At 34.2% G+C, this 15666-nt stretch overlaps 1 protein-coding gene across 11 annotated transcripts in view; it reads right to left on the bottom strand.

The window, feature by feature from the left end:
* Window positions 1–15666, bottom strand: part of PDE1A (phosphodiesterase 1A) — a 329201-nt gene that overhangs the window by 92691 nt on the left and 220844 nt on the right. For all 11 annotated transcript variants that reach the window (XM_049615392.1, XM_049615393.1, XM_049615396.1 and 8 more), the window contains one exon: window positions 4624–4737. In XM_049615392.1, the coding sequence (XP_049471349.1) occupies window positions 4624–4737 (114 nt within the window). The remainder of the gene's footprint in view (window positions 1–4623; window positions 4738–15666) is intronic.

Genomic DNA, 15666 nt, shown 5'->3' with positions numbered 1-15666 from the left:
GAATTCAAATTCTGTCAGAAACTCTGTTTCTATTTTTCTTATTTAAATCACCCGTTAAGAGAGATGTTTTGTTTTGATTTGTTTTCTTAACTGAAACCCTGAAATTACCAAGGCTTAGCAGAAAAAGGGATGGGTGTGTGTGTGTGTGTGTGTGTGTGCGCGTGTGTGTGTGTATGGGTTTTAAACTGATTCATAATTTGTTTTGTCCTGCTTTATTAGGTGTTGACCTTTTTGTGCAATCCAGCCCAAATTTCCAAAAAAAAAAAAAAAATGCCTCTCTGGAATACTCCCTGAACCATTTTTTTTTTTCTAGAAAGAGAATTTTCCATTAAAAAATGTCACAGAAGTCAGCAGGTTTTTAATTTAAAGTTTAAAAGCAACTAAATTTTTCTTCATCCCTCTTCCTTCTAAATCATTATGTTTTACTAATATTCCAAAAGCAAATGCAACTTTAATAATTATATACACATCTCAACAGAAGCATTCTCAATTTACTGCTGTGTCTTACTAAGTCAATTGGAAATATGATATGTATCCTAGAGGTATCTGCATTTTTATTAGTACAATAAAAATTGTATCAAGCATCAAGTATTGTTGCTCTAAAATTTCTTGAGCTGTTTTTTTTTTATCATAAAGTCACAGCCTTAGAAGATATACAAGAGATACCCTTAGGTTTAATGAGGGACATGATTGTAAATGTTAATCCACAGGCTCTCCAAAAACATAAATCCTGACTTGTTGCATTTCCCAGTTTCCACAGTGTAAAGAAATACTCCCACTGTAGCCAATTTCAAGCTACTGATGTGGCATCACTGAAGGCAGAGTTGGAAGTGATGCAAACACCATCCACACCACTGGTTCTGACAACCCTGACAGCACATGAGCTTTCCTCAGAATTTCCAGGAAGTCTCCGAAGTTGCCCAAGTCAGATGTTACTCAAGGGAAGCAGATGAGAATTGTGCTTAACAGCCAAGCCCTCAAGGTGGGTGCCCAAGCCCCTAAATCCATTAAGTTACTTTCTGTGTTCCCTCTGGTAGGTTGTATAACTTTTCTGTCAACGTGTTTCCTCTTATTCATGAAGTATATAAAATGATAATAATGTTTCTATCCCATGGGATTGCTGTGATAATTAAACGAAATAGTGTATTAAAATGCTTCAAAGATTTCTTGGCACAGAGCAGACTATAATAAGAGGCTTTTAGTTATAAATTTGGGTGTTGCTTTTCCAGGATCTATCATTCCAACTGTCAGAATGTTTTACGCATTGCCATCTTAATTTTTCAGAGGTCATTAAAAACCATCCTGCTCAACAGTAATAGCCCGAGAGGAGCCAGTTATAGAAAAAAGATCACTAAAAGCAGTAACAGAAGTCATACCTTAGTTTCTGTGCCTAGCTTTGCCAAAGCCTAAGTCTGTGACCCTTGGAAAACATGTTTACTTCTAAGAGCTTTGGTTCTCTCATTGGTGAAGTGAAGAAAGTAATGGTAATCCTGCCAACTGCATCAGATTGTGAAGAGACTAATGTGAGCCCTTGGAAGACGGTCCAAATGTGGGTTATTATTATTAATCCAGGTTAAAAATCAAGATGCCATGGAAGCATGGAAGCATTAAAATAAAATAGTGAAGAGGTTTATATCATTTGAGTAAAAGTTGGGCATCATGTAGTGTTAAGAACTGGGATTTTTTTAGAAAAGAACACACACACACACACACACACACACACACACCAGTTCTACAATGAAGCAGTTAAACATTTTTTTCTTTCCACAAAAAAAAACAATTTTCAAATGAAAGGAATGATGCTTACAAATATAACATGTGTAAATGAATTAGGGATCATGGAGAACTAAGTTAACAAAATATCTATAGAATCATAATTTCTGGAAGGAAATACAATATAAAAATCTATCAAATGAAAAGCAAGATATTTATGAAAATTAGATAGCTAGCATTATGCCATCATAAGATGGTTAATGCAAATCTCCAATTCTTTAAGGTAAAAGTTCTTTAGTTTTATAAATAAATATAAAAAATAAAATGTCAAGGACTGGTTGAAGAAATCTTAAACATAATGGCCACTCAATTTGTGAATAATAAAAAGCACACATGAAAATGAAGGAGTAAGGAAATTACAGGAACATTAGATTTTTTTAAATATACAAACTTTGAATCTCTGTTCACTTAGAAGAACCATATACGTTATATACGCACTCAGTGAAAGTTAACGAAGAAAATAATTCTGCAAATAGTTTATGATCTTAAAGTGTGCCTATGATTTTCCCCCTAATTTATGAATCTAAGTTATGTTTTAACTGAAAAGTTCTGTTAACAGAAAAAAAATCACCTGTGCAACATAACCCGCACCATGTTCTTTTCTGTCCATTATTAGTGAAAATTCTCATCTGATATTAAAAAGGTCAGTGACATAAATGATATATCATGACATAGGAAGATCTCCAAGTTTCCTTATTTAAGGGGAAAAAAGCAAAATAAACATTGTGTATATAGTGTGCTACTTTCCATAAAAGCAAAACAGAAAAATACGAAATAAAAATTAGTAATAGATCATTGGAAATACACATAAATTTATGAATTGGAAATATAAGTAGATTGGGGTGGGATAAGGGTGGAGGCAAGGTGTTCATGAGGCACCTTTTACCTTATTTTGATTTTTTAAACATGTGAATTATTACCTGTGAAACAACAGTGGTGTGTGTGTGTGTGTTTCATCCACTACTCATAGACATATAAAACTTCAATTTTAGGGGCGCCTGGGTGGCTCAGTCGGTTAAGCGGCCGACTTCGGCTCAGGTCATGATCTCGCGGTCCGTGAGTTTGAGTCCCGCGTCGGGCTCTGTGCTGACAGCTCAGAGCCTGGAACCTGTTTCAGATTCTGTGTCTCCCTCTCTCTGACCCTCCCCTGTTCATGCTCTGTCTCTCCCTGTCTCAAAAATAAATAAAACGTTAAAAAAAATTAAAAAAACACAAAACTTCAATTTTACATCTGGCTTAACAGTTCTCCCCTCCCCCATGCTCAGGCCTGACTCACACATGGACACCTGCAGAAGGGAAGGGGCATGATGGATGTTCACTCTCCATGTTCCATCACCAGCACCACTCACTCTGCTGTTTCTTACCATTCAACAGTGTGATAGGAGTGGCAGAAAATTATAGGAGTCAAAGGGCATTACACGACTGATGTGTTTGTTGTCATCTATGTGACAAATGCCCAAATACTGGTTATTTTTCTCTTCTGGGAGTTTTTGTGTATCCTTCAGAGAACTTGCTATACCAAGAGGTTTCCTTGACCATTATGTGTTCTCTGATATCTGGGTTGAATCTTTTATCTCCCACATTCATTCAACAATCACCATATGCAGCCTCTTTTTCACCTTCTGAAGGCAGTTGCCTTTCAATACTGGTCAATCCCTTCAAAAGACCTATACTGCATCTGCTTCATGACTTTGAAAAACTTAGTGCCTTTTCTATGCTAAGCTCTGGAAGGAGTTTATTCTCTCCCTCCACAGTGTCCCTTTTACCTGTGAATTCAAGGTAGTCTGAATTAGCCTGCCACCTTTGACTCTGTTGAGATGAGAATCAGAACCAGTCTCAGTACCCTCTAAACTGCTAGAGATAGTGCACAAATCTCTTACAAACTGTCATATCATACTCCACTAAGTCTTCTATTAGCAGTAGGATCCTCAGGACCCTCTCTTGAGGTTCTGAGGTAAGTATTCCCTTAGAGAAAAAAGGGGAAATGCACAGTTCTCTCTTAAGACCAGGGTTTTTTAACCTCCATACTATTGACACATGGGGGCTGTATAATTCTTTGTCGTGGGGGATTTTCCTGTAGCAGCATCTCTAGCCTCTACCCATCACCAAATAGTAGCACACTCCCATCAACCAAACCAAAAATGTCTACAAACATTGCCAAATGACCCCAGGGAGGCAAATTGCCTAGTCAAGAGCCACAGAACTAGGCTAACAACCTTCTTCAAATAAATCCCCATTTCTTAATCTCCTTACCACTCTGCTAAGCAGGAGGCTAGGTGATAAGGTTTAGGTGGTGATCAAATACACATTTGGGACTGTTTCTTAACAAGCCCTGAAGAGTGTCTAATAGGTATATCTTATGAGAATGCATGGGCATGTGACACCCATTTTCTCAGAAGGAACTCTTAAATCTGGAAATAATAGGAAAATCCTTACATCAGTAAAAATCGGTACAAGCTTACATCTGTCTCTGATGTTTACAAATCTGTGCCTAAGGGCAATGAGTGTAGGAGTAGAAGAGAAGAGTAGAGAAGAGTAGAAGAGTAGAGAAGAGTAGAGAAGAGTAGAGAAGTAGAGAAGAGACTCTAATGTGTTCATTTTTATGACTTAATTGTTTGACTATTTTTTGATATTCAACTATTTGGATTAAAATGTGTATGTTTTTTAGAAAGAATCATAGTCCAGTTAAGTAGCTCTAAGAAAAAAATCTCTTTAAATTTTAATACGATTTTGATTTTGGTTTCATGACTAAGATATGCTAAATTCATGTTTGAGATAAATGAAGGCCAAGAAAGAGGAAAAAAGGGAGAGAGACAAAGAAGATAAAAGGGAAAGGAGGCTAAAACTTACCTTGTTTCATCAATATAAACAGCTTCCAACACAGATGCTGCATATTCAATGTTCTTCTTTAAGTCTACGACGTTAACATCACCTTTTTCCAGCTGCTTCACTAAGCATCTTAGTCTGTTTAAAAAAAAAGTAGTCAAAAAAGAGAGAAATAAGAGGAGATTTATTATAATCATATGGAAAACAGTCTAATATTAAATACACAAATCAATTTAAATTATTAACATATCTTTCTAGGTCATCAAATAGAAATATTTTGAGGAGTTTTTTGATATAATTAAGATCAGTTTTTCTCACTTAGACAACTCTTAAAAGTTATATTCACCTCTCAATAATATTAGGGGTGTACACTGTTATTTTAGGTACTATATTTCAAGGACAGTCTTTCTGAAAATTGAAAATAATATAGATATTTCCATAAAAGTATGTTCCCAATATTAGAATTTATTCTATGGCTGCTCTGCTTCTTTAGAGCTGGAACTAAAAAATTATTTAAGGGTACTTTTTTTTTTACCACTACTGTGGCAATTATTCACGGTATATAGCAATAACAAAAATGAAAGGCAAAAGATCTGAGAAAATACGATTATGATGAGAAAAAAATCTATGTATGAATGCTTATTATTTTTACTGAAATGATTTTTCACCTGAGGCAAATATGTACAATATTTTCTCTCGCTTTTGTCCATACAATGATGTGTCCCAACTCTCTGAGGAATTTTAAAGCCTGGATCAACTAAGCCATGTCTGGAATCCTGACTCACGGAAACTGTGAGATCATTAATGGTATTGTTTGAAGCCACTAAATTTGGGGATTATTTTTTATGCAGCAATAGATATTTCATGAAGTGAGACAATACAAATTGCTATTATAAGTTTCTAACATTTTTAGAAATTTTTGTGCTTTAATTATAAACCAAGTGTTTCTGAAGATATTACCCTATACTAGGCAGAAAAGGAAAACAAATTCCTTATTCTCTACATTGTATAGATAAAAAATGTGAAGACAATTTATCCATTTTCCCAAGTTGGCAGACAATTTAATTCCATTCCTGAGCAAAAGTATTTCAGAGAGAATGGAGTACATCTACTTTTAGGCATTGTCTTAAAGATAGTGTAGCAGATTTTCTGAAAATTTACTTTGGATGATTTCCAATATCAAGGCTAAGGGTGTAAAGACAAGTTAAAATTTTCAGTAAGGGTTTTGACAAATTATTTCTCCATAGGAAAAAGGCACACCTAGACTAAAACTTCTTATTCAGAAATCTACAAATAATTCTCTTTTGTATCATATGCTTTTATATGGTAAAATATTAGCAGATAACCACATTGCAAAATAAAACTATGTATTAATAAATTAAATATTTCTCATTCATATAGTCAGCAAAACAAAACAAATCAAAGATAACAACTAAAGCAGGCTACTTATGAAAACTAAGCCTGTCTGAATATGATGATAATGGAGTAACACATAGAGATTTTTGTAATGTGTATGACCTACGTACATTATATTTAGTGAAATTGCCTTTTATGTGTGAAAGCAAAAGAAAAGAATTCACAGGTCTGCAGTGACTTAAAAATATATCCCTCATGTATCCTTCTTGTGAAAAGTACCTGGTACAGCTTGGTTGTATTTCATGGTTGTATGACTTAATTTTAAAAGCAGTAAGTACTTCAGATAATTGCTTCTTTTCTTCTGAATAAATAAACTCTATTTTTATTTGAGTTAGCAATCCTCTCCACTAAAAAAATCTACATTTTTTCAAGCTCTCTTAAAGCTAGGTATAGTCATTTTACAGCTTTCTGGCCAAGGAGAGTACGAGGAGGTTGTTAAGACTTTTGGAACAATTATTTTGAAGAAGGCTAACTCAGGTGGAAGGGGGTCTCTTTTATCCTTTCCGGTTCCTTGCTGCCCAAATGCAGTGGAAGTGTCTGAAGATCCAGTAGCCATTTAGAGTCTTGAGGCAATCTGGCAATCAGAAATTACCCGAGAGAATGGCAGACAAGGAAGATGGAAGTGGCCTGAGTCTCAGGCTGGGAATCCACCCTAACGAAGTCACCCACCTCTGAAGTTATTTCGTATGACAAAACAAAAAAGAAATGTTGTGTTTAAGCTACTATTATTTTGAGACTTTTATGTGCAGCTGAGCCCAATCTTAACCAATAAGTCAAATGAATAAGAAATGACTCAGAATTCAAAAATGGCGAAACATCATAGAAAATGAGAGGGGATGCCCCAGGGAAAGTGCCCACAGACAGGTGCACTTCCTCAATCATGACAGCCTGCAGTTGTCCTCAGGGGTATCATCCCATCAGCAGATCAGACCTGATGAAACCTCTGACAGGGAACATGCTCTTTCACAGAGACATCTTGATGTGGTTTAAAAACAAAGTTATGCATTTTGATATTTTAATAGGGGTATAAATCTATACTCTGACACAAGAAATTGCTCTGAAAAAATACTCCAAGAAGGTTTTACCACCTAGAAAATCTAGTTAGATAAGTTTATAAGTATAAAATCATAGTCACATCCACACACACACACACACACACACACACACACCCCACCCACACACTCCTAAACTCACTATGTTGATCCAAAAGACCGGAAGGAAATATATATTTGGGGGTTACTAGGACTTCTTTCTCTTTTTTTCCCCTGCCTGTATGCACCAAATCTCCTTTAGTGAGTGCAAACTTCTATTTACATAAAAAGCAAAACTATTGCATTGTAAAAAGACTATTTATAAACAGAACAGCAGGTTAATGGAATAATTTATATAATTATTATTCCAATAGTGAACTTGCTTTTGTATTCAATTTATGCATAGAATAATCCCCAACCATCTCATTTAGGCTATTATTTCATTCTCTTTATAGATAAAAAGGTCAAATGTCTTTATTATTCATTTTCAAATGATCATAATTTCGAAACTAGTAGGTTCTAAAATACTAATGCTTTACCACATATATCTATACAAATTTTTAATTTTTTTAGTGTATTTTGAGAGAGAAAAAGTGTGTGCACAAAAGCGAGGGAGGTGCAGAGTGACAGGGAGAGAGAATCACAAGCAGGCTCTGCGCTGTCAGCACAGAGCCCAATGCAGGGCTCAGTCTCATGAACCGTGAGATTATGACCTGAGCCAAAATCCAGAGTCGGACACTTAACTGACTGAGCCACCTACACACCCCCAAGTTTTGTATTTTTTTAAAAAAATAACTATATTTACCTAATTACTCAGTCATCCTATGGGTCAATCTCAGAACCAAAACAGGAATCACAGTCATGTGTAAAATGAACAGGTTCTCTTAATTTAGTAAAACATCTTTTTAATAATGATTTGGTTTCTTTAATCAGAGTAAAGAAGCATGGTGAAAAACAGTGTTCTTAATGCTGTTCTTAAGGTCTAGGTATGTTCTTCTGGTTCCAAAAGTTTAGGTTAAGTAGACTTGTTAGATGTTCTAATCTGTGCAGTTTCTGACCCACTAATCTGTGGTTGGAGACTCCACTGGCTACTTTGCTGGGTAGCAAAACGAGTTAACAGCTGTTCTATCAAACATAGACCAGCTATTTATAGGTCAATGATATTGCCAAAAAGGTGTTGAAAACCCCAGTCAGTTAAATAGATATTAAGCATTTATTACCATGCCTGTGGCTCTGTAAATATATACATTTATACATATAAATTATTTTATGTATTTATATACATATATATTAATACATATAAGAATATATATGAATGCATATATAAGAATGCACACACACATGTATAAGACATGGGCACTTTTGTGTGCACCACAGTATCTGTCTTCAAGGTATTTACAATCTCTGGGGGTAGCATGACATATGCACATAATATGGTCAAATGTTGAAATGCATACATTCCCCATTACTTCTTTTACACAACCCTGATTTTACACAACCCTAAGAAAATTGATTTAGTCATTGCTCCTCAAACTTTCTCATATCATCCTAGATTGAAGCTCTTCTTTCTTACAGAAATACCTTTCTCCATATCTCATCTTTTACTGCCTAAATCATGCTTAGTAAATAGGAATATCTTGGGTGCTACGATATCATAAGTCCTTTGAAGATTACCATCCATTGTGTTCTCTTCCAACTTAGAAACTAAACCACACTTCATTTATTCCTCACTAAAAAAACTGAAATTTCTCTGGCTTCCTTATAATTTCAATTTTGTGTACATGATGTTTTTCTAATTGGTTTCCAATCCAATAAAAAAATGATAAGGACTACAAAGAAGCAGGATAATTGATCCATAGTGAGGATAAAAATTAATCAAACTTGGCCCAAATATGACAAAGATGATAGTATTAGAAGGCAAGGATGTTAAAACCATCATTATTAAAACACAATTATGTAAAAAACATTATGCCAATAAATTCAATAATTCAAATAGAATGAACAATTTCCTTAAAAGACACAAACTATCAAATCTCAAAAAGAAATGAGTAAACCAAATTTGCAGTTTAAAGTGTTAACATAAAGAAACTTCAGGCCCATATGACTTCATTGGTGAAATATGAAAAAATATTAAGGAAAAATAATACCTGTTGTCTTCAAATTTTTCCAGAAAAATCCTATATTCTAATCCTAATCTTATGTCATTCTGAGAAGTCAAAATTGCCCTTATAACAAAACCAGATGAAAACATTAGCAGAAGAAGGAAGAGGAGGGAGGGGAGGAGGATGAACAACCTATCAATAAATATGCCTCATGAACATAAATGTAAACAATCCTTAATACTTTGAGAAATCAAATCCCCCAATATCTAAAAGAATAGTACATCATAAGATTAAAAAATTAATCAATGTAACTCACTACATTAAGAGACTAAATAAGAAAGGAATAGACTAAATAAACAGGAATAGAGAAGAGCTTCCTCACTTGATAAAGGTTACAAAAATCTACAGCTAATGTCATAAGTAAGGTTAAGTGACTGAATGTTTTCTGCCAAACATCACGAATAAGGAAGGGTGTAGTTTCACCACAGCTATTCATCACTGTACTGATATTTTAGCCAAGGCAATAAGGCGAGAGTAAAAGGCATCCAGATTGGAAAGAAAGCAATGAAACTATTTTTGTTCACAGGCAACATGATTCTCTAAGTAGAAAATCTGATATAATATGCCAAAAGTTACTAAAAGTATTAAATTATTTTAACAAGCTTGCAATATAAAAAAGAAAAAGTCAATATCCTTTCTATATGTAGTCATGGGATAATCTGACATTAAAATGAAAAGCAGTATCATTTAAAATAGTACCAAAAAATATGAAATTCTTTGACATAAGTCTGACAAACTGTATGGAAGCCCTATACACTGAAAACTATAAAACATTACTGAAAGGAATAAAAGTAGACCTAAATCAATGAAATGCATGTGTTCATGGATTGAAACACTGAATATTGTTAATGCATAATTTTCCTCAAATGTAACTACAGATTCGATGCAATCCCAATAAATGTCCTAGCAGGTTTTTGTTGTTGTTATATATATTGACATGCTAATTCTAAAATTCATACAGAAATGCAAAGAACCTAGAATAGTCAAAACAAATGTAACAAAAAGAACAAGTTGGAGGACTTACACTATTTCAATACTTGTAAGACTTTAAGACTTATTTTAAATTTTTTAAAATGTTTTGTTTATTTTTGAGAGACAGAGAAAGAGCGTGAGTGGAGGAGGGACAGAGAGAGGGAGACACAGAATCTGAAGCAGGCTCCAGGCTCTGAGCTGTCAACCCAGGACCTGACACGGGGCTCAAACCCGTAAACATGAGACCATGACCTGAGTGGAAGTTGGCTGCTTAATTGACTGAGCCACCAAGCACCCTTTCAAGACTTATTTTAAAGCTACAGTAATCAGTACAGTAAAAATAGCATAATCTGGTACATTATTAGCACCAAGAGAAGTCTGTAGATCAATGGAACAGAATATAACCTAGAAAGACAGCCACAAATATAGAGAATTGATTTTGGAGAAAAGATACAAAGCTAATTTAGTGTAAAAAAGACAGCCTACATAATAAATGGGGCTGGATAAATAGAAATACTTATGTGTAAAAGGAACTTTGATCCATACATGTACCATAGATCTAAATGTATATGCTAAAACTGGGAGCCTAGAAGAAACCATAGGAGAAAATTCTGTCATCTTGAGTCAGCCAAAGATGTCCTGTACACAACACATAAAGCACTATCTATAGAAAAGGTAGTAAGTTAAACTTCATCAATATTAAGAACTTCTGTCCTTCAAAACATTGTTAAAAGAATTAAAAGAAAAGCCATAGACTAGGAGAAAATATTTGCAAATCATATATCTAATAAAGATCTGTATCTAAAACATCCAAAAGAACTTGCAGAACTCAATAATAACAAGACAAACAAACCAATACAAAATTTACAAATGATTTGAACAGACTCTTCACCAAAAAACATATATTCATTGCAAACATGAAAAGATGCTCAAAATTACTAAGTATTAGAAAAAATTCAAATTAAAACAATAATAAGATGCAATCAAACACCTATTAGAATGGCCAAAAGTAAAATAACTGATCATACTAAATATTAGCAAAGATGTAAAGCAACAAATATTACCATACACTATTGTTGGTAATATAAATAGGTACAATCATTTTGAAAACAGTTTCTTAAAAAGTTAAACATGTATCTACCATATGAATCAGCCACTCTATTCTTTGGTGGAGAGGAAAAGAAACATATGTCTTTTTAGAGACTTGTACACAAATATTCATAGAAGCTTTATTTGTAATAGCCTCCAAATGGAAACAACCCAATAGTACATAGAAAAAACAAACTAGGGCATATCCATCCAAAATTCTACTCAGCAATAAAAGGAATGAACTACTGACATGACTAAATGCCAAATAATTATGCTAGTGAAATAAGATATGTGCATACTGTATGATTCCACTTACACAAAATTTTAGAAAATGCAAATGATCCTTACAATGACAGGAATCAGATCAGTGGTTGTCTGGAATAGAGGAGGAGGAGGGGGGGGGGGAGGTCAGGGAGGAAAGGGAAGGAAATATTACAAAGAAGCTCAAGGAAACTTTTGAAATTAAGAGAGATGTTCATTTTCCTAATTGTGGTCATGATTTCATAGGTGTATACATATGTCAATTTTTACCAAATTATAAATTAAAAAATGAAATATGTAATCAGTAATTTGAGGTAGAAAAAGGATGTATGCAAAATAGATGCTTCTCTTACATATCTTCCTTTTTCACCAATCTTATTAAAATATTAAAGTTCTAATGTATACTAGTAGAGACACAAAAAAAATCAAGCAGCATTACCCTCCTAATGATCTTTTCCTAAAGAGAATGACACTAATCTTTGATAATTCATAAGGCTTATAAATCAGCCTGAATATTATGAACAGATTTTGATCTTAGCTTACCTTACCTTGTAATGATCAGAATACTTAGAAGAAAACAGGAATGAAAATAGAAACACCATCTTTGAACATAACCGATTGGCTTTGCGGTTCAAGAAGTAGTTGTAGAGTAGAAACAATTTCTACCTTTGAACAAAGAATCCTGAGCTGTAGAAAATGATTTTGTGTTTTTATATTCAAATATAGAACTGCCACTTTCCAAATGAAAAAATACTCAATATAAAATGGTGTTGTTTTCATAATCAAGTACTTCAAATACTCTAAACTTACCTTCTAAGATACTGCTACATGACCCAATCTTGCAAAAGAACCACCTGCATAACGAAGATTATTCTCATATTGAAAAATCTTTTGTGTCTATGCAAGTTTTTATTAATTCTAGGATGTAAAATGCCCAGGACATCTCTAATGCCATAGAATCTGAATAATAAAAAAATAAAAGCAATTTAAAAGAGAATTGATAATCATTAAATCCCTATCAACATCCCCATTTGTGACCTGATTGAAATATAAAAGTGAGAAAGATATGGTTCTAAGAACACCGTACTAAGAAGCATGAAAGGTAAAACTAAAAGAGTGTCTCTAGCAGATTTTAACATTAGCACCAAAAGATGGCCACACACAGGAGTGTACAAAAACGCACAAATAGAGGCTATCAACAAAGAAGCTACTATGTAGTTTTCAGTAAGTCCTGTTGCCTCTGATCCCAACATGATAAAAAATTATAATAATAAGCCATTAAATAATGAAATTGTCTTACCTATTCTGCAGATCAATGTTCAGGAAATTAAATCCTAACCTTAGTCTAAAAAGCAAGCCTTCTTAGATTTAGATTTAAAGTATTTTTAAGACATTTTCTTTCAGATAGTCAAATGTTAGAGTAATTATAAAGCTCCTGTTACCTTTATTTTATGAGATAAATAATTCCCACAGCAATAGGTGTCATTAAAAACAGTGGGAAAATTTGTATAACAAATATTATCGGCCTTTAAAATAAATTTATATTCTACATTTAAAGGAGAAAACTAATCCCACTAAGGTGGAGAATATATGATGGAAAAGTATTTTGGGTGAGGAGTATTTTTCAAATACAAAAGAATATATAATTATTCTCTCTCTTCTGCCAAAAATCACAATTTAGGTAAACTATTCATCATTCTACCTTAAGTAAACTTTTTCTTACAGAAATGGGCATGCATAATCCCCACTATGTGGAAGAATTCTTTTTAAGTGCAGAGATACAAACACTAGAATAGTTAGAAATGCTTTCAAGATTAATTTTTTCCTCCTTGGAGGCAAAAGAATAGTAAGATCATATTGACTCCACAGAGGGAACCAATCACTTGTGCCTGGTTACTGTTTCCCCTCTGAAATACTAAGGGCTGTATGGACTGCAGGATTTTCTTTAAAGGATATATGTTTAAATAAATATGCAATAATTAAATATATATTTATATACACATATATTTAAACACATATTTAACTATATAAATATATTATAGATTTAAATATATATTTGTATTTATAAAAACATAAATATGTAAAAATATATTTATAAAATATAGTTATTACTTTATATAGTAAATATATTTATTTACCATATAATATATATAAAATAAAAATATGTATTAAACTATTTTATTTAAAAATTAAAAATACTAGGGCGCCTGGGTGGCTCAGTCAGTTAAACATCAGACTTCGGCTCAGGTCATGATCTCATGGTCCATGAGTTCGAGCCCCACATCGGGCTCTATGCTGACAGCACAGAGCCTGGAGCCTGTTTCGGGTTCTGTGTCTCCCTCTCTCTCTGCCCCTTCCCCACTCACTCTCTCTCTCTCTCTCTCTCTCAAAAATAAATAAAGATTAAAAAAATAAAAATAAAACATATTATTATATATATATTTAAATCTATGTGTTGTGAAGAAGAAAAAGTAGTGACCTTCATCTACTATTAAGGTATTTATTTAAACTAGGGAAGAAAGATTAGGAATAAGGTGTACACACCAAAGAACCACTAAGAAAACACATATGCTTTGGAAAACACATATTTAGCACAGAGCTCAGGTAGCCACTCTGTGCTAAATATCTTTCACTTTTCCCTCCAATTGCACTCTACTGGAATGTACACTTCTCCTTGCCCTTAACAGGGGTTGTAAAGAATACATCAGGTGACAATTTGGGTTTCACAAATAGGAAGTATCACAGGAGGTAGAAGAGAGGAAGAAGAATGAAGTCAGAGTATTATTCTACTCTTCTCTCTGGATGTTGACCCCCTATAGAAAGTCACTTGTCAGGCAGCACTATCCCTTTCCACAGAATTCTCTTGCAAACTTTCTGTCTCTCATCAGGGATAACACATACCTGGAACCCCATGTTACTAGCCCAGAAGTACTGTATTATCCTGGTGGTTCCCTACATGCATCCCACAAATATAAATACTCTCTTTTGTTAACTACCCCTCAAATTACTCATTTTGACTATGTCATCCTTTTTGCCTTACTTGTATCAACCTCCTACAATGCTATCCTCTCAAACCAGAGACTTTCAGATACTTTCAGTACAGTCCTCTGGGAGTGCTGAAAAGACTGTAGAGACAGGGCATTAACATTAGTGAGGGCTCACTCTAATTATATTCACCCTTTTCTGGTATTCATGGAGAGGAGCAACATACTGATGGGACAGCTACTTCAGCTTTCTAGAGTTATCAGCAATCAACTGAGCTCTTCTTCATGGACACTGCACAAAATGCTGAGGGTCAGCTGCTTCATAGGAAATGGAGGAGAACGGATGAGACCAAATTGCCACTTTCACACTGGAACAGCCTGATGCTTAAAAGGGGTGCTATGGGGAATGATTGATGCTAGCTGGGTCAGAGAGCATGTGGTATAATTTTTCAAATTAAAAAAAAGTAGGCAAAAAGGATTTGTGGTTTATATTTAAGCCTGATGGATTAAAAAAAATGCCTTTACTACTGTTCACCAATGAAATACCACTAACATCACATAAAGGGATTGAAAAGGTAAAAGAGCTATGAGGAAAAATAACAGAAAAGATAAGAGCAGAGAAAAGTTCACAACACAGTTTTGGGAAAATTTAACAGTGAGATATGGTGACTGACTTAACAGAAACCAAGAAAGAAAAACAAACCAAGGTACTTTCAAAAGGTGATGACACAGAGAAGCAAGACAATTATTCCTCATAGAACCTTGAAACAGCTTAGGGGATAGGGACACCAAAGATCTTATAATGCAGGGATCTGGCTTCAGGCTCAAAACAGGAGATTGGTTAGAGCTTTCAGATTTATTTTTCCACCCCAACTAGCAGGAAACTATCCTTACCTATACTTACAACAAACATGGAAATGAGACAAGACTGCCAGATTGCAAATAGATTAAATGAAAGTCATTATGTTGAACGATACCCCAGGTTTCTTTCTACCACCTATTTACAGAATGAAGACTGAGAGATTCATTGTGGGAAAGACTGAAAAGCCCCAGAGAAAGAAAATTTTGGAAACAAACAGTTCACAGCGTGCTCACCCTTCAGTGAAGCTCAGCAGGTGACAAGGCACCACCTAAGCAGAGAGAGAGAGATTC

The sequence above is a fragment of the Panthera uncia genome (genome assembly GCF_023721935.1).
Source record: "Panthera uncia isolate 11264 chromosome C1 unlocalized genomic scaffold, Puncia_PCG_1.0 HiC_scaffold_3, whole genome shotgun sequence".
Classification (NCBI taxonomy): domain Eukaryota; kingdom Metazoa; phylum Chordata; class Mammalia; order Carnivora; family Felidae; genus Panthera; species Panthera uncia.
The sequence above is the reverse complement of the archived record's forward strand: the minus strand, read 5'-3'. Positions and strand labels throughout refer to the sequence as shown.